Raw genomic sequence first — 23,346 nt, forward strand, 5'->3', positions numbered from 1 at the left:
CCAAGCTAAGATGAAACCACATCATAAATCAATAAGCATTTTGCATTTTCTTTCATTATCTACTCAAAGTCATGCCTACTGCACCTCTAAACATTTCATTAAATCCAATGATACAGCAAACACTCCCAAAATAAACTTAGATTGTATTGCAGTTTCACTTAACAGTATATAAAATGCTGTGTTGTGACAGGTATCAACTGAGATAGTCTTCTTATAAGAAGACACAGAAAAGAGACTATCTCTGTCAGCCATGTAAGAATGCAGTGAGAAGGTGACCATTGTCACCCAGGAAGATGGCTCTCCCCAGTATTCGGCCATGTGGGCACACTGATGTTGGACTTCCTGTAAGATTTAATGGCTGGAGGCAGAGATGAGAGGAAAGAAAGAGACCAAGTTATGGAGCCAAGAAAGCCTTTATTGGGATCTCCGATTCCTGGGCGAGGTTCCGTGACTCCTGGGCGAGGTTCCGTGACTCCGGGAGGGGGGAGTCAGGGAAGTCGCGTCTGGAATGGGAGGGGTGAGGTATTTTATGGGTGAAAGGCTTCCAGTCGGTCCTGGGAGGGCAGACCACCAAATAAGGGCACTTTAGGGACAAGGCGGGATGGGATAGGTTGCCTCCTCTGTCAGGGTGATGGGAAGCTGGGGCTTTGTGATTGGCTGTTTTCAAACTGGCGCGGGACTTTCCAGGTCTGCAGGTGAGGGGTGGGGATCATCGATGCACGGTGTTTTTCTCCGACCCACAGCAAAATGGCCGCTCGGTCGCCATCTTAAGGTAACTCTTACGCTTCCATTCTCTAGAACTGTGAGAAATAAACATTCGTTGTATAAACCCCCCAGTGTATGGTATTCTGTTTATGGGAGGGCAAATTGACTAAGATACCTGCTTTTTAAATATTATCTTACAAAAAGAACCAGGCCTATTATCTTATAGCAGAGAGCAAGCTGGTCTTTGAATATGGAAATATCTTCCTTCTTTCTGGGGAACATTGATGTCCTCCATTGACCTTTTACAGAACCAAGAGATTTTTGTAAATTAAATCTTATAATCTTAGGAAAGAGAATTTTACTCCCAGAAGAATTTTATGTCTATAGGGCACTTTGTAGATCCTTGGCCTGGATCAGTTCCTTCTCTCCAAACTTTGTCCCCACTGTCAGTGTCTACTATAAAGTGATTTAAAAAAACAAAGCAAACCAAATCTCCCCCACCCCACCCCACCCTCCTCCTAATCCTTGTGCTTACCTGGCCTAGAGGCACTCAGGAATCTAGTCAGGCAGTTTAGGTCTATGATAGGAAGCTCAAGCAAGTAGATAGTGTGGATGAAAACAGAGAAGAGGGTCCATAGTCTTTAGATTGAAACTTTCTTTTTTTAAAACAAAAATTTTTTTGTAATGTTTGTTTTTGAGAGCATCTGAGCAGGGGGGTGGGGTCAGAGAAAGAGGGAGACACAGAATCAGGATCCAGGCTCTGCACTGTCAGCACAGAGCCCCATGGGACTCAATCACATGACAACAAGACTTGAACCAAAGTCAGATGCTTAACTGACTGAGCCACACAGGTGTTAGAGTTGTTAGAGTCTTTAGGTGAGCAGAGTAGGAGGGAATGGTGGGTCGGGCATAAGACTTTACAGATCAGATCTTTGCTCTTGAATAGAATGAAGTGGCAAACCACTTAGGCTCTTGTTTTGGTCTCTTGAACTTCAAACCCGTGTCCTTAAGAGGGAAACCACATTCTTGAGAAGCAGCAGTTTGAGTGGAGTCTTTTCAGACAGAAATCGCTTTTTACTGTCTGGTATTTGGGTTCAGCGAATGGGGAGTATGAAGGACAAGGTGATAGGTAAGGCCTGGGAGACTTTTACCCTGACAGAGCCCTCTATGGAGTCTTCTTTAAATGAGGAATTAAAACAAAATGTTTCTTCATTTTTATTTTTGAGAGAGAGAGAGAGAGAGAGAGAGACAGACAGACAGACAGACAGACAGTGTGAATGGGCAAAAGGTGGAAAGAAGAGGGAGATCCAGAATCTGAAGCAGGATCCAGGCTCTGAGCTGTCAGCACAGAGCCCAGTGCAGGGCTTGAACTGAAAAACCGCGAGATCATGACCTGAGCCGAAATGGGACACTTAACTGACTGAGCCACCCAGGCGTCTCTACTCAATGGAATCCTCTTGATGTCAGAGTCTATCTTCCAGTTTAATTGAAGGGAAAAGCTCTAGAAGATCCAGTCTACCAGAGAGTCTCAAGAGTTACTGGAACGCCAATGTTTCAAGAGTTTTGTTCTCTGACCTACAGACAACCTTGTATGTGGGGGGGGGGGCGCTTGGGTTTTGTTAAAGAGAATTTTTCGTAACACTTTTTAAAGACGATAAGAAAGACAATTCAATGGGGGGTTTTACAGTAGGCCAGAGAGATGAGGCTCAACTCTGAGTACAAGTGGAGATTTATATTATGTGTGTGTGTCTCTATGTGTGTGTGTTTATATTTATATATTTATAGCCAAGGAGTGAGGTGGAGGTCAGGTGAGGGAAGGGAAAACTACAAGAGAAAAGATCAAAGCCAGAAGGATTCTTGCTAGACCACCTCAGCAGGATTCTTGCTGAAGACAGACCAGGGTGATCAGATACCAAGGATGGGGAATTTGTACTGTCTCAGCAGGTTCTTGGTAAAAGTGGTGGGTCAAGAACAGAGCCTTTCGTCAAAGAAAGGACTCAAGTCAGAAAGAGCCTAATCACGTTTGGTCAAGGAAAGTCTTGGTCAGTTTGAGACAGGAGGTGAGTAAGGTAGAATGTTCCTTCTTCTATAATACAACCCATTGTATTATATAAATACTGTTAGCATTCAAATGACACATTCTTTAAAGAAAAAAGCTGCCTTTCTTTTGTTTAATCCCTCTTTTATAATTGCCTTTTTGGGTCATTTCAGGGTCTTTTTCTTATGGATATAGTGCATTTCTTCTCATCTTCACAGAAGAAGAAATTAAATATAGAAGAAACCTCTTAATAACTAAAACTCAGTAAAAATGGAAGGCTGCTCTGCAGTTTGGCTCCTCAATGATTTAGAGAAAGGCATTGTGTGGTAGCTGTGTTCCCCTTTCCTTCCTGAATTGCACTGAAAGAACAGTCAGTTTCTAAACAACATTGGAACTTTGAAAATCAAGTGTAATGGTCAGAAACAGAAGCTGGGAAACTTGACTCTAGCAAGTGAGGCTTCTCATCTGCCAGCCTGTTACTCACAGGATTCTTGGTATCCGGCTGACAGACTTGTGATTCTCAGCTTCCTGGACCACACTCATTTATTCCTTCTGGAATTTTAGTGGAATTGGTTATTCTGGATGTGAATTCTTTTCTTCTGAAAAAAAAAAAAAAAAAAGAAACAAAACAAAACAAAAAAACCCAACCAAAAACCAACACTGATTTGTATCCTACCTGAAATTTTTTAGCTTCAATTAGGATAAAAATCTTAAAGATTTGTATCTTTTAAATTAACTTAAACCATCTCAAAGATGTTTTTTAAAAAGTAAGTTAAAACTCTTAGATGAAGAGAAAATTTTACAGTAAGATATATGCTTTGGGGGGAGGGAATGTTCTTTTTTTTAAATTTTTTATGTTTTATTTATTTTTTGAGAGAGAGAGAGAGAGAGAGAGAGAGAGGGAGGGAGAGAGAGAGAGACAGTGGGAGCAGGGGAGGGACAGGGAGACAGGGGGAGGAAACATTCTTAATTGAGAACTGGTGAAATCTCTTGGAAAAGAATCTCCCAAAATTTTGGTCTTTGCAAATGGTGTCTAATTCCCTCAGAGATGATCCTTGGTCAAATGTATTTAGGGGAATAATGGATAATAATGGATTTATTTTTTCTGGAGAGTCACACTATTTGCATGTGTTTATATAGCCACAAAATATTTTCTTTTCCTCCCATAAACGACTTTTGGTCTACAGAATATGCTTAAGGAACTCAGGTAAAGTGCTCAGATGTGTACCCAGAACTGAGGTAGACACTGAGAATACTACAATGAATAAGGCAGTCCCCTATGTTCCAAGGCTGAGAGTAAGGTCAGTCTAAATAGGTCATGATTATACAGTGTCTAGGGGTAAGCACAGAAGGTTCAGAGGCATATGGAAGGAGATCCTGATTCAGAGATTCAGAAAGAGAGTTTCTTAGAAAGTTTTCATGATTTCTGTCTTCGTGGAGAAAGGAGGGGAGTAGAGACAATCCTAGGAAGAGAACAGCATGGAGGGAACAGGAGGTGAATTCAGAGAATACAAAGTTGGTTAGTATATTTAGAATACAGAAATTGAAGTAGAGAGAGGCAAGAGGTAAATTGAGAGAGAGAGAGCATCTCAGATGTGGTAGGCAGTGGGCTGTACCTCTGGTGATGGACGTCTAAACTATCTTGATGACATCAGGGGAACCACTGAAAGGTTTTAGGTGAGAATGACACTCGTTAACTTTTTAACTTTCAGATTACAGGCTTTATTGTCCAGAATAGATCAGAGAAGAAAAATATGGAGGCAGAAAAACCAGATGGGAGGCAACCTAGGCAACCATTCATGGTGCCTTCAGCATAGTGGCAATATAGATGGAGAGACATGGGCAAAAGATGCTTAAGAAGTGGAATCCATAGGTCTTGGTGGTTGACTAGGAAGTAAGGATGCGGGGCACCTGGGTGGCTCACTTGATTAAGCGCCCGACTTTGGCTCAGGTCACGATCTTGCAGTTCATGAGTTTGAGCCCCGCGTCAGGCTCTGTGCTGACAACTCAGAGCCTGGTGCCTGCTTTGGATTCTGTGTCTCCCTCTTTCTCTGACCCTCCCCTGCTCACAGTCTCTCTCTCTCAAAAATAAATAAAAACATTTAAAAAAACTAAAAAAAAAAAAGGAAGTAAGAATGGGGAGAAATGAACAGTGGTGCTCTAGTTTCTGACTTGGACACCTGGATATACTAATAAGCCCTTTGGGAATATAGGTAGGGAATAGGTTTGGATGGGGGAAACCAGGGGCACAGATTTAGACATATTAGTTTGAAGTAAGGGGTTCTTTTGTTACCTTTTAAACCTGGTGAGGTAAATAAGGTGGTTTTAATATACCCTGTTGGCCGAGTTGCATACAATGAATGGACTGCCAATGGGCAACCACTATTTTGTACTTCTTCCTTCTGTTCTTTCTCTAACCCATGACTTCTCAAAGAAGATGGGACATTCGTAGATAATGGTCAGAAAACCAGTACTCTTTCACTGAGATTCTTTGGTTGAAGTCTTTTGTCTTCAGTTGTCTTGCTATTTAATGTTCACACATTGGCAAAGTTCTGCTGAAGATACTTTATCACTTCTGCACACTAAAGCCATTTTGGATGCTTAAGGAGATTCTTGTTCCTCAGACAAGTACATTTTTTTGGTGTTTTATTTTATTTTTATTACTTATTTTATTTTATTTTATTAATTTTTAAAAAATTTATGTCCAAGTTAGTTAGCATATAGTGCAACAATGATTTCAGGAGTAAATTCCTTAATGCCCCTTATTCATTCAGCCTCTCCCCCCACCCATCCATAACGCTCTGTTTGTTCTCCATATTTAAGAGTCTCTTATGTTTTGTCTCCCTCCTGTTTTTATATTATTTTTGCTTCTCTTCCCTTATGTTCATCTGTTTTGTATCTTAAAGTCCTCATATGGGTGAACTCATATGATATTTGTCTTTCTCTGACTAATTTCACTTAACATGATACCCTCTAGTTCTATCCGCGTAGTTGCAAATGGTAAGATTTCATTCTTTCTGATTGCTGAAAAAATATGGAAGCTTCACGATTTTGGGTGTCATCCTTGCGTGGAGGCCGTGCTAATCTTCTCTGTATTCCAATTTTAGTATATGTGCTGCTGAAGTGAGCACTGTTTTATTTTAAAGTTATTTTTAAATTGAAGCAATTTGGTCACTTCAAATATTTTTTTTAGAATGGAGTTGAGTATTAATTATAAAAAATACTGTAGTTCTATGAAGCAATTAAAATACATTATAGGGGTCCCTGGGTGGCTCAGTCAGTTCAGGTCACGATCTCATGGTTCGTGGTTTTGAGCCCCACATCGGGCTCTATGCTGACAGCTAGCTCAGAGCCTGGAGCCTGTCTTCAGATTCTGTGTCTCCCTTTCTCTCTGACTCTCCCCTGCTCACACTGTCTCTCTCTCTCTCAAAAATAAATAAAAACATTTAAAAAATTTTAAAAAAGCTTTATACCCAGTGTATTCTGTAATGTTCAAGAGTTATTAGTAACTCATACTTTTTGTTTATAAATTGACACAACCTCAATGGAGGGCAACATGGCAATATTTGGATTCACTTAGAAGTTTTTACTAGTAGGGAGCGTGGATATCGCAGTTGGTTTAAGTGTCTGACTTTGGCTATGGTCATGATCTCTAGGTTCGTGAGTTCAAGCCCCATATCAGGCTCACTGCTGTCAGTCCGCCTGTCAGCTCAGAGCCCACCTCAGATCTTTGTTCCCCTCTCTCTACCCTTCCCCTACGTGTGCTTTTCTAATAAATAAATAGATATTTAAAATATTTTTTCTTTTCTTTAATTTAAATAGTTTATTACCAAGTTGGTTTTTGTATAACACCCAGTGCTCTTTCCCACAAGTGCCCCTCTCCATGACCATCACCGCCCTTTCCTTTCCCCCTCCCTCCTCAGCCCTCAGCTTGTTCTCAGCATTCAAAAGTCTCTCATGATTTGCCTCACTCCCTTTCCCCAACTCTTTTCCCCCCGCTTTCCCCTTTTCATGGTCCCCTATTAGGTTTCTCCTGTTAGACCTATGAGTGAAAACATATGGTATCTGTCTTTCTCTGCCTGTCTTATTTCACTTAGCATGACTCCCTCCAGGTCCATCCACTTTGCTACAAATGACCATATTTCATTCTTTCTTATTGCCATGTAGTACTCCATTGTATATACATACCACATCTTCTTGATCCATTCATCAGTGATGGACATTTAGGCTCTTTCCATGATTTGGCTATTGTTGAAAGTATTGCTATGAACATTGAGGTACATGTGCTCCTATGCATCAGCACTTCTGTATCCCTTGGGTAGATTCCCATCAGTGCTATTGCTGGGTCATAGCGGAATTCTATTGTTAATTTTTTGAGGAACCTCCACAGTTTTCCAGAGCAGCTGCACCAGTTTACATTCCCACCAACAGTGTAGGAGGGTGCCCTTTTCTCCACATCCTTGCCAGCATCTATAGTTCTTACACCATTCACAAAAATAAACTCAAAATGGATAAAGGACCTGAACGTGAGACAGGAAACCATAAAAACCCTAGAGGAGAAAGCAGGAAACAGTCTCCTTAACCTCAATTTCCTCTTTCCTCCTCAACACATTCCTCAAGGCAAGGGAATCAAGAACAAAAATAAACTGTTGGGACCTCATCAAGATAAAACGCTTCTGCACTACAAAGGAAACAATAAAAATAACTAATAGGCAACCAATGGAATGGGAAAAGATAGTGGCAAATGGCATATCAGATAAAGGATTAGTATCCAAAATCTACAAGGAACTCACTAAACTCCATATCCAGAAAAATGAACAATCCAGGGAAGAAATGGGCAGAACACCGGAACAGACACTTCTCCAAAGAGGACACAAACAGGCACATGAAACGATGCTCAGCGTCACTCATCATCAGGGAAATACAAATCAAAACCTCACTGAGATACCACCTCACACCAGTCAGAGTGGCTAAAATAAAATATTTTTTTAGATAAATTTTTACCTGACAGATAGATATACATGTACATGAAAGCTATGTGGTATGTAATTTTTAATTTTTTAATGTTTATTTATGAGAGAGAGTGAGAATGAACTGAGGAGAGGCAGAGAGATGGAGAGACACAGAATATGAAGCAGGCTCCGGGCTCTGAGCTATCAGCACAGAGTGCAACGTGAGGCTTGAACTCATGAGCTGTGAGATCATGACCTGAGCTGAAGTCAGACACTTAACGAACTGAGCCACCCAGGTGCTCCATCCAATTAAATTTTTTTTTAATGAAAGTTGAGTGCCTGTTTCTAAGTGCAGCTAAAGGAATGTTCATGGATGTTTGTAGCTGGACAGTTGATGTTGCTCTAACAATCTCTGGGGTCAATTACCCAGGACAATAAAGATTTCTCCAGTTTGCTGATGGAGATTTCTTACAGGCTGGCAAAGAAAGGACATTTACCTTGCTCTTCCTTTCTGCTTTCTTTCCTCTCATTATACCTTGCCCTGCCAGTCTGACTGCCCAGTGATCTCCAATAATATTTACTCTTATCCTTTATGCTAAATTTCTACTTGCTTAGTGTAGATGTCTGTAGACCTATATATTCTTCCAAGGCACACATTTTTAGGTTGGTGTATTGGGACATCCTTTGAATATCAAGTTGCAGTTTAGTCCATAGAGCATCCAGGGGGATACTTTTGATGTTCCTCATCTATCTTAAGTTTGATGGAGAGTGTCTCCAATCCTTATGATCTGTAGAACATAGGAGTGTATTGTGCTTTTGTATAGGGAAGTGCTGGTGGTAAGAAAGCCCACTATGACCGTACATGTGTATCTCCTTCCTTAACTTTTTCTCCCTTGGTAAGAGGGGCAAAGGAGAATGCTGAGATTTGCAGCTTTCAGAGTGAAACACGCTGACTTCTGTAGCACATAGGTAATAGGGTGTTGGGCAGAATTACCAAGAAGAAAATGTTTGTCATCCTCTCCTTGACTCTATCAGAAGAAGATGCATTTTCTTCAAGGCTGAGCCTTCCTCTTTAGCTGTTCATACCAGTTCCTCACCTCCTCCCACCCCCAACCCCCTGCAAAGTCTCTAAAGTCATTTTAATTCTCTCTTACAACTTCTCTCTCTCTCTTGGCTTCTCTTTTATCTGCAAACAAGGTCTAGGCTTTCTCAACATGAAATAAGCTTTCTTTCAATTTTGTCTCTTAAACATATTGCAAAAGGGCTCTGGCTCTGGTATTGGGTGGAACCCTCTCCTCCTCCATTAGAGGTAGTAATTACTGTATCTGTCACACAGCTGTGACTACTACTGTAACTGAAACACATAAAGCACTTAGTGTAGCCTTTGACATACAGGGAAGGCTACACTCATGATGGTTTTTGCTTTATATTGTTCATTCAGTGGCTGTTGTTCCTAGTACCATTTCTCCAAGGGTACATTATACTAGCTGCCTCTTGTTTTGCACCATTTCCTACATCTCTCTCGATCTGTTCATTGATCATGGGCAAAATCATCATTCTCCTTACTTTCTTGTCAGTATTAAACACATCTTAGCTTTTCTTTGAATGGTCCTACTTTTATGATAATGCCAGTTTTTTATTGAAGAGAGAAACTTCTCCATTCTCTACTTCAGGTTTCATGTCACTATCTTCATGAGTAACTCTTTGTTCCTTATTCCCTGAACTCTCTGCACCTCATGTTTAGTTATTTCCAGAGGCACTTGGCTCTTTCATCTTCTCTGTTCTCTGCTCCCCAGTGTCCATGCGGCTTTTACCGTAAGTGTTCTCTGAATTCTCTGCATTCTTAACCACCATCAAATTCTGTCACTTCTCAAAACCTTTGTCATCTTTCAAGGACTTTCCTAAGTCTCCCATCCTCCTTAAAGGCTTCTCAAATATCTGCAGGCAGAAGGGTTTCTCCTTCCAAGGAGTCCCACAGTCTGTTCTTGTGCCATACTTGGTGTCTATTTATAAACACAGGGTTTCCCCCCCTTAGGTGTTGCTCTTTGGGACACAGTTTTATTTATTTTTATAAGAATAATATATGCCAACCAAAATATTTTTTTAAGTTTATTTATTTATTTTGAGAGAGAGGCAGAGAGAGAGAGACAGAGAGGGAAGGTGGACAAGCTGGGGAGGGGCAGAGAGAGAGGGAGAGAGTTAGTCCCAAGCAGGCTCTGTGCTGTCAGCGCAGAGCCCCGACTCAAGGCTCAGTCCCACGAACTGTGAGATCATGACCTGAGCTGAAACCAAGAGTCAGATGCTTTAACCAACTGAGCCACCCAGCAACTCCCTCCCCCCTTTTTTAGTTTATTTATGAACCAAAGTATTTTTGAATGAATGAAGCTATTATTCTTCGATGTATTGATATTTTTAAGGAAGAATGGATAAAATGATTGGATATATACTACCTCTGGGTTCTGAAGGACTGATGACCTCCCCTGCCCTTCCATTTATCATGCTTCAGTGACATCTTTGGGATGGAAAATTTGGTAGGCACTAAAGTCAGCCATAAGGTTAGAAATAAAAACAGTCAAAATTATCTTTCCAAAGTCCCTACATTGCTCATAAAGTATTCTAGGTGAAGAGTTAATCTCTAATTGCTTTTTCTCAATGTTGAACCTTTTTTTCAGCTGAGCACCAGGCTAAATAGGGGATGTTGAAATACTACAATGCAAATGGAATAAGATGCACAGATTAAGACTTGTGTGTGGGACCTGAGACCAATAAGGAAACCGTAGATCCTGTCTCCAGCTCACACTCACCCTAGTGCCTACATGTGATCACTTTGGGGCACTGGTTTTCTGTGTGTGGTTAATGGACTCCTGGGGGTCTTTGAGACCCTTTCAAAGGATCCTCAGAATCAAGATTACTTTCAAAATGGTACTAAGACATTTGCCTCATTTGCTCATTCTCTTATGAGTATACAGAGGGATTTTCCTAAGGCTAACTGTACCACTCAGGTGCCTCAAAAGGCAATTGAGGCACCTGAGTGGTACAGTTGGTTAAGCATCTGACCTTGGCTCAGGTCATGATCTTACGGTTTGAGGGTTCAAACCCTGTGTTGGGCTCTGTGAAGCCTGGAGCCTGCTTCTGATTCAGTGTCTCCTTTCTCTGCCCCTCCCCCACTCATGCTCTGTCATAAATATAAATAAATATTAGAAAATAATTTTAAAGGCAATGAAAATACTACTTCCTTTTCCAATTACGTATCAGTGGTAGGGAAATTTTCTTTATATACCTCAACCCAAACCACTTACTGAAACAGACTGAATATAGAAGCAGATATGAGAATCTAGCTCTCTTGTAAGACATGAAAGAGATATTTAAAAATATAAGACAACTCTCTTCTCTTTAAAATCTTTATGAATCTTATGTTTGTTTTTTCATAAAAGGTATTTATGTTAACATGTGACAGGCTTATTACTGGTATTTAACATTAATTAAATAAATGTCTTAAAAAGTCCCAGTTTTAGTTTCCTGAATTCATAAATATTGGTAGATATACTCATGTAAATGAAAGCTTTTTGGAGGTTCTTGTTAATTTCTATGACTATGAAGGGGTCCTTAGCCCCAAAGGTTTGAGAACTGCTGCTCTTGAACTTGGTGTACTCCTGGACGTAGCATGGCATTGAAATTGCTCACACTTAAGTTCTTTTCGTTTCTTCTCATCTTTCTTCTTCTTCTCTCTCTCTTATTCTTTCAGTGAATATTTTAATTTTTTCCAAATTTAACATGTGGTATGTATCTCTCCTGGTTTTCAAGAAGTAAATTCCTGTTGCAATGTTCTTTCTGCTGTGCTGTGCATATAAAAATCGTTTTATGGATGACCTAAATAAAATTACCTTTAACCTGTAATTCCAAATAAAAGCATTATTGTCCCAGAGGGTGGTGGGTTTCTTCAAAGTCAATTATTTAAGAGGATAGCTTTACTAATAATGATATTTGTGGTAAAAAAAAAAAGTATAGTTTCATCCTAAGAAAAGGATTTTTATAGTAAAGTTTTGGATAATTTAACAGGATATTTGGAGCATAAATAAAGACCATCTGTGTACAGAGGTAACAAATTCATGGATATTTTCTACTTGGAAATTGGAGAAGACTGATTTTATCTATTTGTTATTTAAAAAAATTTTTAATGCCTATTTACTTTTTGAGAGAAACAGAGAGAGACAGAGCACAAGCAGGGGAGGAGCAGAGAGAGAGGGAGACACAGAATCTGATTATTAGCATCTGTGAGATCATGACCTGAGCTAAAGTAGGACATTTAACCAACTGTGCCACCCAGGCGCCACAAGAATGATTTTATTTAGTTTGAAAATCTTAACAGTTTAGAGTAATTATATAACAAATAGGCCCAGCATTCAGTTAAATTCTGTATTTTACTATCCAGGGACAGTTGCAAAGAATACTCATTGAGGAACTTCCCATTTCATTTCCTCTTTTCTTATTATAATGATTTAACATGATCTGAGATTACATTTTTTTTTTTGCATTTTTTATTTCCCAAGGGACCAGGTAAAGCTGAAGCCTCTGTGACAGAAAAAAGGATGTCTCCTTACTGCTATTTGAAATCGTGTTTTAGGACATGAGGAGGACTTTCACCAACTTGGGAAGGGGAGGGTTGGGGTAAGACATCATTTCAGTTTGAACATTTATGATATGCTCTACTTGGCCAATGACTGTTGAGTTCTTCCAATTCTGCATTAGCTTCTGTGGAGAATTCATAAATGTTGTCCTCATGTACTTTAGAGTTTATATAATGTAGACTTTCATTCTTAAGTTCTAAAGCCTTTGCTCCACAAGGCAGTAAATGAAAATGTTAGCAAAATTTCTCACCTAAACAGGAGAACTGGCATTTTAGGGAATTGTGAGTTATTCCATTGACATTCCATTTTTATTATTTATTTATTTATTTATTTATTTATTTATTTATTTATTTATTTATTTTTCAACCAAAACATCTCACATGTTTATTCCTGAACCGATCTACTGATGCAAAATCATAACAGAGAAGTTGTTTCCCTGATAAAACTGGTCTACAGGTCGGGTAACGGGGAGGTGATAGACCAGGAACGCGGTACTTGGGGAGGTGATAGACCAAGAACTCGGTACTTGCAGGCGGCAGAATAGACGTGGGCCATCTCATGTACGATCCCTTACAGACCCAGCTTCGTTCTTCTCCAGTGCTGCCTCTTGGAGTTGTCCCTGATTTTGTTGCCAGTTTTCATCCGAATCCATTGGGGAATGGGACGATTCTGCTTTTGTTTCTTGGCCGGGAATCGCTTGATCCTGAAAGTCTTGTGAGAAGACTCCTAGCTTCCTGCCAGGCCTGTAGCTGGAGCAGTGGCCAAAAATGACATTCCATTTTTAATGATGCTACCCAAAAAACTCATTACCAGCAAAAATAGAGCCCACTGTCTCCTACCGTAAAAGAAGAAAACACCTAAGGTTATTTTTTTGTGAAGTATGCCTAAATGCTGCCTGCTGGAAAGATTACTTATTTGGAAACCAGTGAGATCAACTTGTGGCAGTGTAGGCGAACCAGCTCCTTGAGTTTTGGTTATTTTAAGTTTGCATACCCTTTGTCTGAGGTCGTTAATCTTCAGTCAAGTGAGTCCTATGAAGTAACCCTGTAGAACGTGGACAGAACCTCTAGAAGACCCTGAGCTGACTCTTCCCAGCGAATGGGCTTGTTTTGCAGTGAAGCAATTTCTCTGGGCCAACAAATTGTGTGCTGGGGAAGTCCATCAGCCCGCCACTCAGTCTGAAGAGGTCCTTCCTTGCTTTAAAGGAAAGGCCATGGAGAGGAAATATCAAATGTCCATCTGGAGTCTGAAAATATTATTTCTCTGGTACATTCTGGTGCCTGCCTGCATATTGTAGATTCCAAGATAAGTAAGCTAACACTATCTTAAAGTAGATTACGATAACATTAAGTGAAAAAACTACTGAAGAGCAATTAAGCATTGTTCATAGTATATGTATAAGATGGTGTGGGCAAAAACCGATGAATGGATAAAGAAGACATGGTATATCTTTACAGTGCAATATTACTCTGTGATCAAAAAGAATGAAATCTTTCCATTTGCAACAATGTGGATGGAACTAGAGTATATTACGCTAAGGGAAGTAAGCCAGAGAAAGACAAGTATCATATGATCTCACTCATATGTGGAATTTAAGAAACAAAACAGATGAACATGGGGGCAGGGAAGGAAAAATAAGATAAAAACAGAGAGAGAGGCAAACCATAAGAGACTCTTCAGGGGTGCCTGGGTGGCTCAGTCGGTCAAGCGTTTGGCTTCCGGCTTTGGCTCAGGTCATGATCACGGTTGGTGTGTTCCAGCCCCGCGTCGGGATCTGTGCTGACAGTTCAGAGCCTGGAGCTGCTTCAGATTCTGTGTCTCCCTCTCTCTCTGACCCTCTTCTGCTCATGCTGTCTCTCTCTGTCTCTCAAAAATAAATTTAAAAAAACATAAAAAAAAAAAGAGAGACTCTTCAATACAGAGAACAAACAGAGGGTTGCTGGAGGGGAGATGGGCAGGGGAATGGTCTGACTGGGTGATGGGTATTAAGGAGGGCACTTCATGGGATGAGCACTGGGTGTTATATGTAAGTGGTGAATCACTAAATTCTACTCCTAAAACCAATACGACAGTCAGTATATGATAACTAACTTGAATTAAAAAAAAAAGTGTGGGGAGCATAAAAACGGGAACATGTAGTTTCACCGGGGCAAGCATTTGTTAGACATTAGATTTTTTAAAAGTACAATAAAGTTTTTTTAAAAAAATGACCTGTAATCTGTGTACCCCTTCACTCCCAATCACACAGCCCTGTGGATTTTAAAGAGCAATTAATGCACACTGCGTAATTTTGCGTAATTTTAAAAAATATTAAGTAATGTGTCTAAAACTATGCCTTCTCAGGGGTGCCTGGCTGGCTCAGTCAGTGGAGCATACGACTTCTGATCTCAGAGTTGTGAGTTCAAGCCCCATGTTGGGTGCAGACATTACTTAAAAAATAAAATCTGTAGAACTATGCCTTCTCAGAGATTACCCTGAGAGAGGATCTGTTTATTCTCTGGAAGCCCTGAAAAGCCCCGATGTAGAAATACTTCCAGTGAGGACAGGGATGAATTCATATAGCTTATTGATTGATAAGCTTATTAGTTAATTTGTATAGCTTCTGTTGGAAGATTCGTTTTTAGACATTTGTTTGCTATTGGCCGCCCTCACCCCAGGCCTGGGATTGTATGTACAATCTGATTATATTTTAAGGTGAAGCAAACACAGAACTGAGACAAATTCTGTTCCCCTTTTTGTCCTCTGCCTTTCCCGCCTCCAAATAATAATGTCAGTCACCACACGCTCCACCTCAGTATCTATCTCAAAAGAACCCCCAGCTCTGTAGGCTGCCATGCTGCAGGAATGGCATAACCCCACTGCCCATTGCTGCCCACGACGGTTTGCTCCTCCATGTGGCAGACGCCACCACGCTGGGCAGCTGTCCTCAGTAGATCCCGGCTATGGAATTAGAACCAACAGACCCCCGGTTTCTAATCACTCTCTGTTGGCCTGAATGCGGAAGTCTCTTCTGAAAGTGCTGCAGAGTGGATTGGAAAGGCTACCATCACGAGATACAGTAAAGTTTGGAACTGGGAATTGCTTGAAACTCTTGCAAATTCCGCCTGATTTTCCTTTCTGGTGGTTTTCAGATAAGACGAGAGACTTGCAGGAACTAAGTTTTCATGTTCTTGTTATGGCACAGGTTTCCTATGCACACCTGTGAAGGGAAGGTTATGCTCATGGGTTCCTGAAGTTCTGGATTGACGTGTGTTAGCCGTGGTGTCCGTTCCAGTAATCAGTGGGCGATGGGGCCCATGAGAGCAAGAGTCTAGTGGGGAAGGTGGACCTGGAGAAGTTGTTTCTTTTTAGTATGAGATGTCCCAGGAGAAAGATTCGGAGGTCAGGAAGTATTTTCCTATGGAAGAAAAAAGGAATACATCAAAGTTAAGTTCCCTGGCTACCAACCAAGAGCTAATTTTTTTTTGACATACCAATAATAATAGCTAAGCTTTATTAAAGCCTTAATAAGTCCCAGGGAAAATTCTAAATCTTTAATCTATTCCTTTAAACAGTGCTATGAGGTGGTATTATTATTATCTGTTTTCACTATATAAGCAAACAAGCATGAAGAAATTAATTTGCTCGGATAGTCCTACCGGTCAGATATCTAATCCAGTCTTTTAAATACAATTTTTTAAATGTTTTATTTATTTTTTGAGAGAGAGAGAGAGAGAGAGAGAGAGACAGCGTGAACAAGGGAGGGTCAGAGAGAGAGGGAGGCACAGAATCTGAAGACAGGCTCCAGGCTCTGAACTAGCCATCAGCATAGAGCCTGACACAGGGCCCAAACCCACAAACCGTGAGCTCATCACATGAGCCAAAGCTGGATGCTCAACCGACTGAGCCACCTAGGTGCCCCTAATCCAGTCTTTTAAAAGAAATGAATGATAACATAGCCTGCTTAATTTGTGTATCTAGGTTCCTGTATTAAGGACCCTTTTTGGAGCTCTTTTGGATAGTTAATTGGTGCACATGCAGTTTAACAATATCTATTTATTATCCTTGTATCCCTTTGTATTCCAAGTTACATCAGAGCAAAAACTTTGTCTTACCTGTCATAGATTTCACAGCATGGAGGCCGTCCAATATATTGGTTGAATGAATTTGGAATGAATAGCTCTTTGAAAACATACTGACTTCCTTGTAGCACTTTCCTCAGGGTTTTGCAAAAGTTAGGTACTTAATAAATGTTTGCAGAATGAATAAATGAAATCGTTAGTTTTTGTAGTGGGGACAGGGCTTACCCATTCCAAGAGATTGTGTAATTTCTTGTTATAAGTAGATTTTGAGATAACTTTGTTTCATTCACTCCAAGTTCCGTGACTCTGAATTTTTCCAAGTTTGTATGTTTTTGGTGCTTTACCAATTTAGTGGATGTCTTTTAAAAAACTGCTGACTATACAAAAGGGTAAGAAGGTAGAATGATTTTGGGGGCACCTGCACCTGAGTGGCTCAGTCGGTTGAGTGTCTGACTCTTGATTTTGGCTCAGGTTACGAACCCAGGGTCGTGAGCTTGAGCCTTTTGTCAGGTTCTGCACTAAGTTTGCATCCTGCTTAAGATTCTCTCTCTCCTTCTGTCCCTCTCCCCTGCTCTCATACTCTCTCTAAAAAGAAAAAAGAAAAAAGAAAGAGGACAGAATGATTTCAAGATGACCTGGACTTGATCTGGGAAGTTTTCCTTGCTTATAGATATGTTTAAAATGCACACGAATAATCAGTCCATGCCCACTCCCCTCCTTTTTGCTTAACAGGATCTGGATTCTGGTTATATACAATTCCTTTCAGCAGTCAGCAGTTATGTTTAGGGTTAGTGCATATTGAACAAAATCCATGAGTTTAATATTGAAGTAAACAGGGGAGTCTGTAAATGCCTCTTTACAATTGTGGGGGAAGAAACACATTTCCTTTGCTCTCTTAAGTTTGATGGCTGGCTCTGTAATACACTGGCAGAAGAAAAGATAGGCATATTTATTAATTTTTAATGTTTTATGCATGGGGACATAACAGGAAAACAAAAGTAAATGCCCAAACAAGAGTGGTATTTGGGAATTTATATACTGTCCCAATAGGGAAAGGGCTGGGGGATGTAGGCAGTTTAGGAGAGAGTAAGTGATTTGTAGAAAAGATGAGTGGGCTCTTAGAAGAATAGATGGGAGGTACGAGAGTAGGGGACAAGGTTTGTCTGGGTGTGATGTGGACTTCTACCCCCTTCTCTTGCGAAAAGAGCCAATCCTTCCTGTTTGATGAAACTCCCAGGGATTTATGACAATTGAGTTCCCTTTGGAAGATCCGTCTTTAGGCAGATAGAGAGTTCAGAGAAAGCTTCTCCCTCCACGTGTAGTCTTCCAAGTGCTTACAGCTCAAAATAACCAATTCACCAAAACAGCATGTTTTAGGGAGGCCCATCCTGAGTGTCTGGGATCTGAGGACAAGGTCCCGGAGAATGAGGCTGTGGCGCAGCTGGGTTTGTCACCTGCTGTCCAGTGCCGTGCATTTCCTGCAACTGTAGGATGAGAACAGATGTCAGAGGGAGGTGGGGGCGGCACTAACATGGAGTTTAAAAAGCTCCCTTGCAGATTCCCGTCACTACCCTTTTGTCACTGCGGTAACACAGGTGTTTATATTTTTATGTATTGTACTTATATTTTTGTAGTGTGCAGAGCTAAAATATGTTCATATTAGGAGAAGGCCAAGCTCATCAGTTGGCTGGAGTCTATTGTGGTTCCAGCGTCCTCTGCTTCTGGACTTAGAATATGGCTTATGGAAGAGCGTGGCTGTGACTTGAGTTTTGTAGACTGGGAGAGATTTTATTAGGAGGACGAATGAGTGCCAACGCCCCATCAGGATTTAGGGATGGTTGTAGGCTGTACAACATGAAGTGGCCCAATCAGCGGTAAGCCATGCTCATAGAACGTGAATCAAATTGTCGATTCGGCCTGGAAGAGCCGCTGTCACTGCGGAGCTAGTTTTGCTCCCAGCTGGCCGCCGGGAGTGGGGCAGTGGAGCAAACATGAATGTTGGAGTTGCCCACAGTGAGGTGAATCCAAATACCTGTGTAATGAACAGCCGGGGTATGTGGCTGACCTATGTGTTGGGAGTTGGCTTGCTTCATATTGTTCTACTTAATATTGCCTTCTTCAGTGTTCCTGTTGCTTGACCTTGACAAATGTCATACATACTCTGGGGATGTATGTATTTTTGCATGCAGTTAAAGGAACACCTTTTGAAACTCCTGACCAGGGTAAAGCACGGCTCCTAACTCATTGGGAACAGCTGGACTATGGAGTACAGTTTACATCTTCATGGAAGTTTTTCACAATTTCTCCATAATTCTGTATTTTCTGGCAAGTTTCTATATGAAGTATGATCCAACTCACTTCATTCTAAACACAGCTTCTCTCCTGAGTGTACTAATTCCCAAAATGCCACAGCTACATGGTGTTCAGATCTTTGGAATTAATAAGTATTGAGATGTTTTGAAATGGAACAGAAAATTTTTACAGCTTCTGAGCTTTCTGTAAGGAAGGAGTGGTTAGTAAACTGCACTCTTTCTGTAATAATGTGAAATGAGAAGTATTTACATTGAAGGGCCAGTTGCTGGTTCTTCACATGCTGTTTTGAGGTACAGATATTTACTAGAAGATGCATCTGGTATCTTTCTGAAGAGAGGCGTTCTAGGCAGTCTGGGCAGGCCCAGCTTATAAGTTAAGTGGCTGTACAGTGAAGGAATAGTAGACAAATTCAAGGAAGTGAGAGATTTATAAGAAAACAAGACCAGCTTAGCTTATAATGAATGGGCATTATGTTAGAAGAAACTTTCCAATCATTCAGTCACAGTTAGTTTAAGCAGACTTGCATGTGAACCAGAATCATGTCTTTGCAAGTTTATTATAGATCATTTTTATTACCATACATGTTCCTCTTGTGTTGTAGAAGAGGATAGTTCCTTCTTGTTTTATACAATCCAATCCTTATCTTATGATTGTACTTTTTTGCTTTTGCTGGCTCAACATTGTGTTGATAGATTGAGGTCATTTTTACATTTATTAAGTTAATGTGTTCATGAAGGTCCACCTTCATGACTTTAACAGAAGACAACTAGGCATTTTACAAACAGGCTCTAAGTCAGCCTTCTAATTTTGGAACAGTGGGTTTTGTTGCCTTTCCAGACACAAGGCTGCTAAACCAATTAAGAATGTAATTTAAGGTATATGGTTATTTAGAGGTCTCTGCTTATTTGATATATCTAATTGTTAAAGTATGCTGTTATTTAGAAAAGGAAACTTAAAATGGACAACTATATAGCCAACCTGTGGGCTGGCAGAAACTCCTTCTCTAGCAGTGGTACCAAAGTAAATAATGGAGTCTTCTTTAGCAGGTCTATGGTAAAAGAAAATGTTGTCTTTTCTTAGTCCCCCTGCTCTCACTCTCCATATTTTGCCCATTAATGTTTTGCCTTTCAGTACATGGGTCCTAGTGTAGGTAACCCAAAGTAGTACTCTTTCCAAAGCAACAATGATGCTGAATTCTTGTGACTTAGAGAAGCTTCCTATAGCTGATGTTAATTAATTGCAAGAAATAACTGTAGGGGCGCCTGGGTGGCTCAGTCAGTTGAGCGTCTGGCTTTGGCTCAGGTCATGATCTCACGGTTCATGGGTTTGAGCCCTGCGTCGGGCTCTGTGCTGACAGCTAGCTAAGAGCCTGGAGCCTGCTTCGGATTCTGTGTCTCCCTCTCTGACCCTCCCTTGCTCATGCTGCCTCTCTCTGTCTCTCAAAAATAAATAAAAAACATTAAAAAATTAAAAAAATATTTATTAAAAAAAAGAAATAACTGTATACTACTTTGAGAAGTAAACATGTCAAAAACAAAGTTCTGATATGAGATGAGACTGAAGAATCCAGTAACATTTGTAAACAAAATCGAGTGAAGAGTTAGAGACCAACTGAAAAATCACCTTTTTTCAATAAACTGACTTTTAGGGGTAATGATCATTGTTTTATATTTCAAAAGTATTGAGTTTGGAAATCCATTGTATGGTACACCTTTGTATGTTTGTCTTTTACCCATCTATTTTTAAACCAGTAATCTATACTTGAATAAAACTTTTCTTTGGTGTAAAAAAAAAAAACCAACAAATTGTCTATCTGAATAGAGAGGTAAACCGAGGCAAATCCTAATACCAGAAATGGAGTTTATTCAGGAAGAGCAAGAGAATTGCAGTTCAGGAACCACACACTGTAGCAAGCTACATGTGCGTCCATTGGGGTCTTGGGGTGGTCTGTTTTTATGGGTATGGGGTGCAAAGAGGGGGAGTCCAGTGAGAGTCCAAGCTGTATGTCCATTGACCTGAGGATGAGGAGAGACTCTTGGCAGATGTTCATTGGTTGGGAGATAAGTCTCAGTCTTCCATAAATGAGGCATTTGGAATGGAAATGAGTGTCTCGGGTTTTAAGCTCTGTTCTTCTGAGGTCATGTGCATGAGATTCCTCCTTTCACATCCTCCAGTTCCATTTGAGATTGAAGTCCCTTTACAGAATCTTGCTGAGATTCCAGCTTCCTGTGAAATCTTCTCCAAAGTGGGACTTTATGAGTGAGAATTTTGAAATTTGAGAGCTTGAAATTCACTCTAGAGAACTATGGTACAAGATTTAAAAGTGACTTTTAACAGAATTAAAAGAATGCTTCAGTTACAATATTATTTCCTTCCTAGAGTTTTGTGCATTTATGAGCATTTTGTGGAAAATCAGATTATGAATCTATTGACTTTGTGATTATTTTTGTGTCCGTGTTGTCTGGTGATAGAAGCCAGTAAATGCCTAATTTGTTTGGGGTTGGTCTTGACATTTTGATCCGTTTGCATGATATTTAAGTATATATTGCCTACCTGAACTACATGGTTACACTGCTTTTTCACTTAATTATAGTATAAAAAATAACGACACTTTCTCTTCAGTCCCAGAAATCCTGGATTGAAGGAGTGTTCAACAAAAGAGAATGTAACAAAATCATACCTAGCTCAAAAGACCCTCACAGGTACAATTTTTAATTCTATTTTTCATTTTAAAGCAGCACTACTTTGAGGACTGTTTGTGGAAACTTAGAGATATGATTTGTCTAGAGAATTTAATACAATAATATATGTAAGGTGAGCACTTACTTATTTTTAATCAATGTTTGTTTCTTTCTCTTTATTTGTTATTTATTTATTTTAATGTTTACTTATTTTTGAGAGAAATGGAGGGAAAAGAGAATGAGTTGGGGAGGGGCAGAGAGAGAGGGGGAGACGCAGAATCCAAAGCAGGCTCCAGGCTCTGAGCTGTCAGCACAGAGCCCGACGCGGGGCTCAAAGCCATAAACTGTGAGATCATGACCTGAGCCTAAGTCATGCTTAACCAACTGAGCCACCCATGTACCCCTGTTTCTTTGTCTTATAAAAATAATACATGATTATTGTAGACAACAGGGTAAACTCAGGGACCTTGTCAATTTCATACGTCCCTCCACCCCCAGTGCCTCTGACGGTGCTTACTGCTTAGTACGCTCCTGACAAACATCTGTGTAACGACTGAAGGAAGTATAAAGAAGAAAAAGTTTATCATAATGACATCACCTGGATCGAGACACTGTTACTATTGTGGTGGATGTCATTTCTTTGAGGCTCCTGTTTTTCTTAGTGGGATAATAGCAATTTGGGGAATAGCTATGACAGCATGATGGAGCTAGAGATCATCATGCTAAGCAAAATAAGTCAGTCAGAGAAAGACCAAGACCATATGATTTCACTCGTTTGTGGAATTGAAGAGACAAAACAAATGAGCAAAGGGGAGGTGAGGGAAGGGAGAGGGAGACAAACTAAGAAACAGACTCTTCACTACAGAAAATAATCTGAAGATTACCAGTTACTGGAAGGGACGTGGGTGGGGGGATGGGTGAAATAGGTGAAGGGGACTAAGTGCACACTTAGGATGAGCACTGAGCACAGTAGAGCACAGTTGAATCACTCTAATAGAAACTAATAGAACACTGGATGTTAACTCTACTGGAATCAAAACGAAAAACTTAATTAGAAACAAGAAATGAGGAAAATATCTGGCGCTGGGTCCATTCTACCTGGTTTGGATGAGCAATTTACAGCTTCTGAATACCGAATATTCAAAATATTGTGAATGTTCCTTATCCCCATCCCGAGCGTTTATGGAAAATAGTGACAGTTTGGGGTATTTCAAGACACCGTATTCAGATTATGTAGAGAGCTCCATGTTTTCCCCATATGTGTTTTGTTTGAGCAGATAGTGAATGGCAGAATGGAATGACTTGAGTTGACTGCTGAGTTCTTGAGAGCCCTGGGAAGCTCTACTTTGAGAACAAAGTTCAAAACAGCGGCCAGTGAAGATAGGAGAATAAAGGGCTATGGAAAATTCCCCAGGGTAATTGTGTTCATGAAATTAAAGTTGGATGGCATTGCCCTTGGAGAGTAGAAATTAAAAGGAAAGGGAAAATAAAAGAGCCAAATTTTAATTTGGGGGGGGCAGTCTACTTTTAGATTCTTTTTAGCATTTGGCCTTATATTCATTTGAAGTTTAGAAACCACAGTTGTATGCTTTAGGAAGGGTAGCATGAAATTCTCATTCTTTGGGGGCAACTAAAACACTGATCCTTGCCTTTGTTAAATATTTACTAGCCTCACCCTCATTGAATTACCTGTGGTCTATAAGCCTTGTGATTGGAAGTTTTCATTTTACCCACTTATAAAATGTTTTACAGAATGCCAAGGTAACCTTGTTTTTTTCCCTTCACCTTTTATGGCATCTAGTAATGTGATGGTGGTCGCAGTAGAAGGCAGACTGAGCTCAGGCAATGCCTTCTGTTTCTGTAAATAGAAAATCTTTTTCATAATCCCCACTTTAATGAAATGTGATGAACTCTAGGCCATTAGCCCATAGGCTCAAGAAGAATATCAGTGATCATAATTTCATATTA

At 40.2% G+C, this 23,346-nt stretch overlaps 1 protein-coding gene, 1 non-coding gene and 2 pseudogenes across 2 annotated transcripts in view; 2 read left to right on the forward strand and 2 right to left on the reverse strand.

The window, feature by feature from the left end:
- TRPM6 (transient receptor potential cation channel subfamily M member 6) overlaps positions 1-23,346 on the forward strand; it is a 197,393-nt gene that overhangs the window by 56,879 nt on the left and 117,168 nt on the right. Inside the window, exon 5 of the mRNA XM_029919758.1 lies at positions 21,320-21,399. Within this exon, the coding sequence (XP_029775618.1) occupies positions 21,320-21,399 (80 nt within the window). The remainder of the gene's footprint in view (positions 1-21,319; positions 21,400-23,346) is intronic.
- LOC115277131 lies at positions 5,771-5,874 on the reverse strand. Its single transcript, XR_003902238.1, has one exon. It is a non-coding gene; the product is annotated as a U6 spliceosomal RNA (small nuclear RNA).
- Positions 12,894-15,217, reverse strand: LOC115276862 (annotated as a pseudogene).
- LOC115276022 lies at positions 18,364-18,835 on the forward strand (annotated as a pseudogene).

This window comes from Suricata suricatta, chromosome 13 (assembly GCF_006229205.1).
Source record: "Suricata suricatta isolate VVHF042 chromosome 13, meerkat_22Aug2017_6uvM2_HiC, whole genome shotgun sequence".
Taxonomy (NCBI): Eukaryota; Metazoa; Chordata; class Mammalia; order Carnivora; family Herpestidae; genus Suricata; species Suricata suricatta.